This window comes from Heterodontus francisci, chromosome 43 (assembly GCF_036365525.1).
Source record: "Heterodontus francisci isolate sHetFra1 chromosome 43, sHetFra1.hap1, whole genome shotgun sequence".
Taxonomy (NCBI): Eukaryota; Metazoa; Chordata; class Chondrichthyes; order Heterodontiformes; family Heterodontidae; genus Heterodontus; species Heterodontus francisci.
In genome coordinates this window covers 23,599,677-23,609,902 of record NC_090413.1, presented here as the reverse complement: position 1 = coordinate 23,609,902, position 10,226 = coordinate 23,599,677, and the positions used below count along the sequence as shown (strand labels likewise).

Sequence of the window (10,226 nt, the reverse complement as noted above, 5' to 3'; positions counted from 1 at the left end):
GCAGGGCTACAACCACACCCCCCACACCACCTACAAGGGGCGGGCAGGCAATTAGGCTCATTAAGAGCCTTGTTAAGGGCACCCAAAGGAAGCCGACTGGAGATCCTCCAGTTCCTGCTAGGGGGAGCAGTTTAACTGCCTGGAAATGGGCACCCAGAGGCTCTCCCCACCTGCTTGGGTGTGGGTGCAGTCAAAAGGCACCCTGTAGGTGGATTTCCCCCAACAGTGGTGGCATGGCTGCTGAATCTATTTTTTAATTAAAGATTTTAAAAAGTTGGTCAGAAGGCATCTCCATATTGAAGAACTCTCTCAATTACTTACCTGTGATCGGTCATCCAACTTCGAAAGCCTGCCCACCATAATTAATTGGAGGGGAACCTGTCTCCATGCCAATTAAGGGGGTGCCCTGGTCAAAATCCAAAAGAGTGACTGCTTCCCCCCAGGGGGCAGGTTCAGGCCCCGGAAAAAGTCTATTACCACTCCCAACATGAAAGTACAGCCCTCAGAGTTTTCTAGTTTACGTAATTTAATATTCAATATTAAAAAATACTTTTTTTTAACTAAATGTCTGATGTGAAACTTATGTTTGAGAATCTGCAAACTACTAAGATACGATACGTAATACAAGCTCACTTAAAAAAAAAAATATGGTCATAACAGTTGGGAAATATCATACTGTTTGTCTGCATCCTTATACAACATAGCCTAGTCTGATTTTACCTATGTTTCAAGGGAAGGAAAGATATAATGCAGCAAATGATTACATTATATTTATATATAGCCTACTTATCCAAGGGCAGGTCAGTGGAAATTTCTCAGTGCCAGCTTGCTAGCTTCAGGTTTGTTGAGAAGGCTTCAAGGGGACTTGGATAGGCTAAGTGAGTGGTCAAAAACATGGCAGATGGAATATAATGCAAATAAGTGTGAAGTTCTCCACTTTGGTAGAAAAAACCAGAAAGTCAGAGTATTTCTTAAATGGTGAGAGGTTGGGAAGTGTTGATGTCCAAATGGACCTGGGTGTCCTTGTTCATGAGTCACTAAAAGCTAGTATGCAAGTACAGTAAGCAATTAGGAAGGCAAATGGTATGTTGGCCTTCATCGCAAGGGGTTTTGAGTACAGGAGAAAAGAAGTCTTGCTGCAATTGTATAGTGCCTCGTAAAGTCCTGCTCATGGTCAGGAAAAAAAACCCGACCTGAACCCGACAGAACCACATCTGACCCGAGCCCGACCCGGCCCGAGTCCTTCCATTTTGTCCCGTACCTGACCCGACCTCGACCCAACCCAAGCCCGGCCTGACCATAGTGCACTCACTGTACTTACCACTTTTGGAAGGAAGCTGCAGAATGAGCGCGATGACATCACAGAGACGCTCACTCGCTCACTGCGCAGATTCAGAGTTTCCTTCCTTGACATCCCGGACACCCAGCTCAGGTAGGTTTTTCAACTTATGACACTTAATAAACTCAACTTCCCTTTTCCTCCCAGCAGAGCAAACGTTAATACTGTTTGTGTCTGACCCGGACCCGGCCCGACCCGACCCAAGCCCAAAAGTCGGACCCGGAAGAGCGACCCGACCTGACCTGAACCCGAAACATGTCGTCGGGTCCTGTCGGGTTCGGGTCAGGTAGCAGGCCTTTGGTGCCTTGGTGAGACCATACCTGGAGTATTGTCTGCAATTTTGGTCTCCTCATCCAAGGAAGGATATGCTTGCCATAGAGGGAGTGCAATGGAGGTTCATCAGACTAATCCCTGGGATGGCGGGATTGTCCGAGGAGAGATTGCAGAAACTGGGCCTGTATTCTCTAGAGTTTCGAAGAATGAGAGGTGATCTCATTGAAACTTACAAAATTCTTACAGGGCGTGACAAGATGTAGATAGGTTTTCCCCCTGGCTAAAACCAGGGGACACAGTCTCAGAATAAAGGGCAGGCCATTTAAGACTGAGAAGAGGAGGAATTTCTTCATTCAGAGGGTGGTGAATCTTTGGAATTCTCTACTCCCCTAGAGGGCTGTGGAAGCTCGATCATTGAGCATGTTCAAGACAGAAATCGATGGATATCTGGAGACAAATGACATCAAGGGATATGGGGATAGCGTGGGAAATTTGTGTTGAGGTAGATGATCAGCCATGATCTAATTGAATCTAATTGAGTAGGCTCGACAGGCTGAATGGCCTTACTCCTGCTCCTATGTTCCTGTGACTCCAAGTATGTGTAAGAGTACTATCAGAGTTTAATCATTTAAAATCAGTTTATTTACAAGTGTTGCTCACTCAGTTAGGATAACATGACCCATTAGGAGAAACATCCCCACTACCCCATCCTCAATGACAAGTCTATCTCTTCAGGTTCCATTAATGAACATGGTTGGTTGCTGATCAATCAACAGCACTATGGAATATTGCCTAGTCTACGAGAGGAAGATCTCAATTCCAATCTGTTCATTGTTATCATTTCAACTTGGAATCAAACTGGCCCAGAAAAAAACACACTGGTCTCTCTCTCTCTCTCTCTCCACTCCCTCCCTCCCCCCCAACACCCTCTCGCTCTACTCACCCTCTCCCTCCTTAACCCCTCCCAGCCACTCTCTCTCCAGCACCCACCTTTTCTCTTGTTTTCTATCACCTACGCTCCCTCTCTATCTCTCCACCTCTCCCTCTCTCTCCCCACCACCACCCTCTCTCTCTCCCAACTATCCTTTTCTGGAAGTGACTAATTATTAAAATTGCACCATGATGAATTGATCTTGAAACTCCAAAGTCATGCTGACATTCACAGTGCCTGCCCCTTTAATTGCTGGAGCTGTATTTTTTTTGCTGAGTCACTCTGGAACCAGGCTGCCTGCGATGTTTAAACCTCGCGAGTTCTAGGTCACTATAAAAAAGAGGAGACGAGGCAACGTGAATATCAGTGGCAGGAGTACAGTGTGGATTGATGTAAGTTATATAAAGGTTGGAGTAGTGTATTTAAAAAAAAAATGGTTGTCGTTTCCTGCTTGCGTGTAGTTGCATTTGAATGATTGCTTAATTTAAAAAAATCTTTGTTAGAAATTCAGTGCATTTGGTTTTTTTTTTGGTAAAAACATATCTGTAAAGTCCAGGAAAGGTTTCTTTTTAAGGACTGTTCTTGAATCTTTTTAGTTGAAGGTGGATTGGATGAGTTTTGATGAGTCGAATGGGCTCGACTAGCTAGACCTGCAGTAAAACACAAAAGGCGCAGTGTGACGCAAATTCTCTTTGTTCAAAGAAAAAGTCGAAGTTTTTTTCCAACTTGTGAAGAAAGGAGGGTTGTGTAAAACTAAGATCGATACTTAAATTACTTTTGACCTTTTAATCTGTTACTAAATGTATGGGCGATTCGTAACTTTTTTGAAAGTAACCCTCTTTATATAAAAAAGAATACAAATGGGTTTTGCAACCTTGCTGATCTAGGCATATTCTCCAGTTAGTTAAGTAACTATTGGCGCACAATGTATCAACCTATTTAATGTATCTATCCACGGTATACTTGCAGGACTAGATGGATCCAAAGCTAGCATCTAGCAACACGACTTTAAATTACCAAACCGTTGGGTTTCTGATCAGAAAAGGCCACTATTGCAAATAGGGGAGGAGCTCTTGAGATATAATCAGGCCCAGGAATTTCCTTTGACTTAAATCTCCTTTTGCTCTCGAAGTGTTCTTGAGCCTATGTTGGGCCTTGTGTGCTTTCACTGTTGCAACACTGTTCTGGGAGTTTTTAAGAATTGAGACATGACACTTGTTCGTTAGACTGTTACAGTAACTAAACTCATCCGAATGATTTGGTTCGAAATACTAAATGTTTCATTGAACTAGTATGGCCCTCATCTATGCTCACTATATAGATTTGGGGGAAAAGAATCGAAGCTCTGTAGTAACTTTGAAATGCTGAAGTAAGGTAAAGGCTAATATTACTGTCAGCACCCATATTCAGGGCAAAAGGAAAACTTTTTAGCAGTTGTAAGGAGAATTCTAACTCTACCTCTAGCTGTCTAAGCTTGAGGGAGTCTTGCTCTTGTCATATTTCAAAGCAATTGTTTGTTCCCCACACAGACTAACTCCAGGTATTGTCCATGTTTGACCTTGGTGAATAACTTTAGCTTTTGTTTTTTAAATCTGGCTGCACCTTGCCCAGTGGAAGTTGAACAAGACTTTTTTTTTAATGTTCCAGTACTTCTGGTTAAGTGAAAATTGAACTTGCCAAATTGGAACTTTAACTTGGAGGACTGTTCCTGTTTCCTTTTTCCTTCTGTGTTGGGTTTGCTGATGCCCTTTGTTTTTTTTTAGTGGGTGAACTAGATGGCAGTTGTCTGTTAAAGAATGGTATCCCAATTGCTGTCCACCTTGTTTGTATTGAATGAAGTACAAGGGTTAGGCCAACTAACAACTTGAGGGACCCTGTAGGTCATAAGGAAAATTGTTCAACAAAGCTTATTGACTCATTGAAGACAATGATCTGTAAAAGTACAATTTATGTTGGTCAGGTCATTGTTACCATAAAAATTGCTAATATAATTGCTTTTTAAAACCATATGAAGGTTTAAAAAAAGCAATTTTTGCTAACCTTCATGTCTTGACTGTTCTAACTACTAGTATGTTAACCATGGTGGCAGAAAATGCACAATTGTGTTCTGCAGTCAGCTTGGCAACATTCTACTGTACAAACCAAGCTCCAAATGGGTTCATTTTATGTTTCCAACCTCTGCCAATGTATATACTGACTCCCTGGGTAAATTTAAATGCTACAGCCCTGTAGTGCCTTGTGCAAGTTTGCGAGCCCAGTTTGTAGTTGGAAGTTGTGTTTTTTTTTAAGGTGGCCTTTATACCCCAGGCCCGATTTATATTGTCAAGGGGGCCTTTATTCCTTGGGCCCCCTCTTTATATACATGATTTAAATAACTTTATTAAAATCCAATAAAGCTAAAATTCCATTCTCAGTGTTGACTATGCACTCCATTCCCTGTGGTGCCCACCAATTGCAGAAGGTGTTGGAAGTTGTTGCAGTGGATGCCAGAATTGGGTCAATGACCCCTGCTGCAAGGGCACTATTAGCCTGACTGTCCCCTGCATAGCTTAAAGTCAATGCTATTTGTATTTCTGAACACTCTCTATTCTATACACTGGGAATTAAACTTTGTGCCTTGATGCACCTGGCAGTGGGATGTCTTGGAACAAGTGTAAGGAAAATTTTTTCAATTTCAGTATCTTGCATGTGGCATTTTTATTTCCTAATATTTCAGTGCTTGGCTCTTGCAAAGTAGGGCTTGGTAGTAAAGCTAAGTTCCTCCCTAAATTACCACAAACTCTAGACTTTTTTAAAATTGGGCACAATGCAAACTGGAGCACAAACCACAAGATTAAATCCAGGAGTGCATTATGTAATTGAACTACTATCCATTTTCAAAATGCTGACTTGACTTTGTTTGCCTTGTAGTCTTCCTGCACAGTAACTGTTCAAGATGTCAGCTGGAAATGCTAAAATTGGTCAACCGGCACCTGATTTCACCGCCAAGGCTGTGATGCCTAATGGAGAATTCAAGGACCTGACTCTGTCCAGTTACAAAGGTAAAAAGCTATCCAAATGCTGATCTTAAAGCCCTTTTCAGACAATCCACTGTTTGCTTTCCTCAATCAATACAGCCATGAGTGCAAAGAGTGAAGCAATCTTTGGTGCTGTTGAACAGGACTTTGTCCAATGTTGGATTCTAGCCAAACAATTTGAGTACAAAGTCTGCTTTAGTCTGGAAGGTTGTATATATTTTGTATTCCCTTGAGTATCAATTGAGGTATAAGAATAAAGGATTTGTTTTACATAATTTTCTGGAGAGGGCAGGGGTAAGGTGGGGAAATCCAGAATAAAGTGGCCTAGTTTTTAAATTACTTTAAACTTGAATAACTTGTGTTCCCAGTGCTTCTGTTTAAAATTGCAGAAGTACTAACATGTGCAATAACGGACAGTTGTAAAACTGCTTCTTCCTAGATGGAAGAGGGTGGGGACAGTGACCCAATTACAATACAGAATGGTCATTTCACCTTGAAAGCAAGTGATGGCATTAATATTTTGGGCAGAACCCTTATCTGACTGGTCTGATATGCAACTTCAGTTCAGTAGCAACAGATTCTGTTAATCTCATCATGGAAGGATGCTGTTTTCAATGTGCCTGTGCTAACACTTGAAGAACAATCCAATTAGACTGCTCCCTGGCTCTTGATTCCATAGGTCTGTGTTTTCTCCCCTTACAAACACTTTTTTGCAATTTGAGTAAATCCATTGCCTGCTTTTCAGGTAGCACATTCTATATCATGACTTTTTTTTTCATAAGAAAAAAACTAAACTAAGTCCTCCACAGGACTTCCAGTAGCTTGGTGGAAAGATTCAAGTGTTGAGTATGACCAGGTTCTTTTGCACAGCAGAGTTGGCTGGAATCTGAATCCTAGCCTGTTCAGACACATGAAAGCCATTCTGTCAATCATGTACTAGTAAATTTGAAGTCAAAACTAATCCACTTAAACCTGCATTTTGCCCTGCAGTCCTAAATCTTTTGAAGAAAATTTGTCAAGATTTAAATAAAGCAATGGTTAATGGTCCTTTCAGTCACAATGCTATAGTAAAGCATACCATGGTTCCAACAACCTAATGTGAGATGAAATTCCCATACTTTTTTTGCTGGAAGTTTTAAATTCTCCATGAGAAGTGAACATGGAAAGTTTTTTTTTTCTGTTTTGAACAGTTTTTAAAAAAAAAACAAAACAAATTAAACCTCAGACTTCCTGTACTCCAATGGAAATAATCTGTGGAGCTGATGTTCTTCATTCTCCCTTGTTTTAATGTTCTTTTTTCAGTGCCCAAAACTGCATACAGTATCTGAATCAGTTAGGCTTCAATCATTTTTCCTTTTTTTTTACTCTTGTACTGTCCCTGATTTATAAAACCCAAATTGCAATTTATCTTAATGGCTTTATCTACTTGTGCTGATTTGAGACCCTTGATCCCTCTGTTCATATTCAGTTTTTCCACAATACCCAAAGATGTATTCTCTTCCACATTAAGTTCATTTGCCACACACATTCCTGCTCTATTAACCTACCAGTTTTCTACAGTTCTTACTACTTGACAAGCTACCACCTTGTGTTGGCATCCATTTATCCATTCAGCAGTTGATGACCAAGGCTCAACTAGCTGAGTGCATTGAGTAAATATCAATGTCTTGCCATCTTTCCCTACTCTAGGAAAGTATGTTGTATTCTTCTTCTACCCCCTGGATTTCACCTTTGTCTGTCCAACGGAGATCATCGCATACAGTGACCGAGCTGATGAGTTTCGCAAGATCAACTGTGAAGTAATTGGTGCCTCCACAGATTCTCACTTCAGCCACTTGGCCTGGTAAGAATCACTATACTTTCAGCAAGTCCACTTCTAATTAAGAAAAAAGTTGGGTCTTAAAGATACTCTGAACTCTCTTTTTGGCTTGCTAGTTAGATATTGGCTATATGAAATGTTGCTGCTTGGTATTTCAAGGTATTCAAATTATGAAACATGGTGAATGACTGTTTGTCCCATAGTTCTGTCCTTGTACAGCTGGATTCTGGGTTAATTAGTGGCCAATACTGCTTTGTCTAATCAAATAGATTGGCTACTTAGTACTGTTTCATAGTATTCCTTGCACTGACAGGATCTCTAATTATAATGGAGCTGAATTATTAACTGATTTAGCAGTGGAGCCTCTAATCCTTCAGACTACCTCCCTGGTAGTTGGGAAGGGCAGGAAGATAGATGTGCTCCTTTAGAACAATTTAATGGACTCTTCTATGGAGATCAGTTCTTGAGTCTTGATCAGAAGCTTATCCCTGAAGATTGACTATTAAATGTTGGGAGGTGAAACTAATTGCCTTCTGTCAATAAATGGAGGAAAAATGTGTATAAAAACCACAGCTGTAACTAAACATTGCCCATCTGATACTAATCTGTCCAAATACTTCCAACAGCTATAAGATTAACTAGTTTTGTAATCTGCTCATTCTAGTTTTGATTTCTAGTTGAGCATAAATCAACTTACTTTCATTTTAAAAGTTGGGGTGGGGTGCATGTTGAATGTTCACTTGTGAATGTCTCATGCCCTTGCATTTGAGCTTCTTTAGGGAAGTGAAGTATATGGAGAATGTATTCGCTTCCTTTAAACTTGCCAAGCTATTTTCTCTTCCGTTTATAAACTTAAGACATCAACTAATACACTTTTCAGGATCAACACTCCTCGTAAACAGGGTGGTATTGGCCACATGAAAATCCCACTGGTTGCTGACTTGACTCAGTCCATCTCCAAAGACTATGGTGTTCTGAAGGAGGATGAAGGGATTGCTTACAGGTCAGTATATGTTTAGAACATTTGGTATCTGGAGTCTTGACACTTTCCCCCAATTACTTCTGATTTATCTCTGTTCCTTGGGCTGCTATCTGCTTTGTAATCAGTCTTAGTCTTGAGCTGAGGATTAATTAGTGTTGGTATTTTAGTTTAGTTAAGTGTAATGGGCATTAAATTATCCACTTCCCATGTGGGACATCCAAATGAGAACTTCTGGTTCTCCAAGTAGCATTTGAGGTGCTGGTGTGAAGTTGGGTTCCAAATGTTCACTACTTTTTACGAACTTGAAGTAAAGGGGGAAACTTCTAGTTATTGACCTTGTGCGTCAGTGAGCCTTCAAGTTAAAGAAAAGCTTTATTACAAGTTGACAAGCTATAAATTGAACTGAGGGCTGTTTAAAATTGAACTGGATTTTAGGTTGAGTTTAAAAATGGGCTTTGGGGTAAATGACTTTCCTAGTAACTTGTAATTTTCTCCCATTTTTAGAGGTCTCTTTATTATTGATGAGAAGGGAATCCTGCGTCAGATTACAATCAATGACCTTCCAGTTGGCCGTTCAGTAGATGAGACTCTAAGGCTGGTGCAGGCCTTTCAATTCACTGACAAACATGGAGAAGGTGATTTATCTCTTACTTGTGCAGTTTATTTCATGTAATGTTGCAATGCTCTAGGATTAACAATGCAATGAAGAGTACTAGTCTTGCACTTTTTATTTAAAAAAAAATGATGGGCCAAGCAGCAGCTAGCAGTCATTCTACAATAGTGAACTTCAAAATATTGTTCCATTACAACAATCACTAGCCAGCTACATTTTAGTGTCCTTCCTGTACAGTACAAGTCTTTGTTCTGAGTTGGATTCTTACCTAAGACTGTCTTAATCCCATGTCCTTGTCATATTCCCTTGGCATCTAGGACCTGCTGGAAGTAAACAGCAAGGTTCTTTGTATTGGTTCAGACACTGGATCTTGGTCAGTGGTCCATGTCAATAGCCAGCTGCACTGTACTACATTAGCAGGATTTGTGTATTGCAAGGGTCACTTTTTTTTTTCAATGTACTAAACTAACATGTCCCCTTTTTTTTTTTTGTTTCTAGTCTGCCCTGCTGGCTGGAAGCCTGGCCATGATACTATCAAGCCTGATGTGAATGACAGCAAAAAGTTCTTTGAGAAACAGTCCTAGAGGTTTAGTCCAACCTGAGTACTGAAGGCTAAAATATACTAAACTGAAGTTGTATTTTTGTTATGCAGCAGGCACTTGTGAAGACCTAGCTGAGATTTCTGTACACTAGGATGTTGAATTGTCAGTATTTGTTCATCTGTGCTCCAAGTAACCAGGTCCAGTTGTGCTCCTGTAAGCTTTTTTTTTTTTACTGTACCAGAATAAAACTTGAATTGAAAGCAGAACTGTCATTGCATCTGATGCTTGCTCCAATTGAAGCCTAGTCTACAGGCAACACAAATCTAAGTGAATGCAGTAAAATGGTTACTTTGACCCTGCCATTGTTGGATCACTTTACCATAAGTACAATTATTGTAATATATACTGCACACAAGCTACCAAGTCATCTACAATTGTAGATTTGAGACTTTCTTGGATAATAATAATAATAGGCACAGCCTTATCTGAAAGGGCATAGCTACCAGTCTAGCACAGTTAAGAGCTATCTTAGTCCTGACCTTTCCTAATATTGTCCAAGAAACCAGAGATCAACTGGTTCCCTAATGAAGCCTGTAAGGATGCACTTCTGCTCCTATTGTAGAGCATGTAGACCTGTGAGCTAATGCAATGATTCCTGTTGCTGCAAGATTGCTAAGCTGCAGCCATATACTTTGCATACATCTGATCAC

At 40.5% G+C, this 10,226-nt stretch overlaps 1 protein-coding gene across 1 annotated transcript; it reads left to right on the top strand.

The window, feature by feature from the left end:
• The first annotated feature begins 2,830 nt into the window (after positions 1-2,830).
• LOC137355715 (peroxiredoxin-1) lies at positions 2,831-9,782 on the top strand. The gene is made up of 6 exons (XM_068021165.1): positions 2,831-2,935; positions 5,454-5,584; positions 7,250-7,403; positions 8,260-8,382; positions 8,866-8,996; positions 9,473-9,782. Exons 2-6 carry the CDS (start codon positions 5,479-5,481, stop codon positions 9,556-9,558), a joined length of 600 nt encoding a protein of 199 aa, XP_067877266.1. The 5' UTR covers positions 2,831-2,935; positions 5,454-5,478; the 3' UTR covers positions 9,559-9,782.
• The last annotated feature ends 444 nt before the right edge of the window (positions 9,783-10,226 follow it).

Excerpts from the sequence above, each read along its gene's own strand:
- LOC137355715 (XM_068021165.1), top strand. The coding sequence starts at position 5,479 with ATGTCAGCTGGAAATGCTAAAATTGGTCAACCGGCACCTGATTTCACC. Across the intron at positions 5,585-7,249 it reads GACTCTGTCCAGTTACAAAG|GAAAGTATGTTGTATTCTTC; the intron begins GTAAAAAGCTAT and ends TCCCTACTCTAG. Across the intron at positions 8,383-8,865 it reads GATGAAGGGATTGCTTACAG|AGGTCTCTTTATTATTGATG; the intron begins GTCAGTATATGT and ends TCCCATTTTTAG.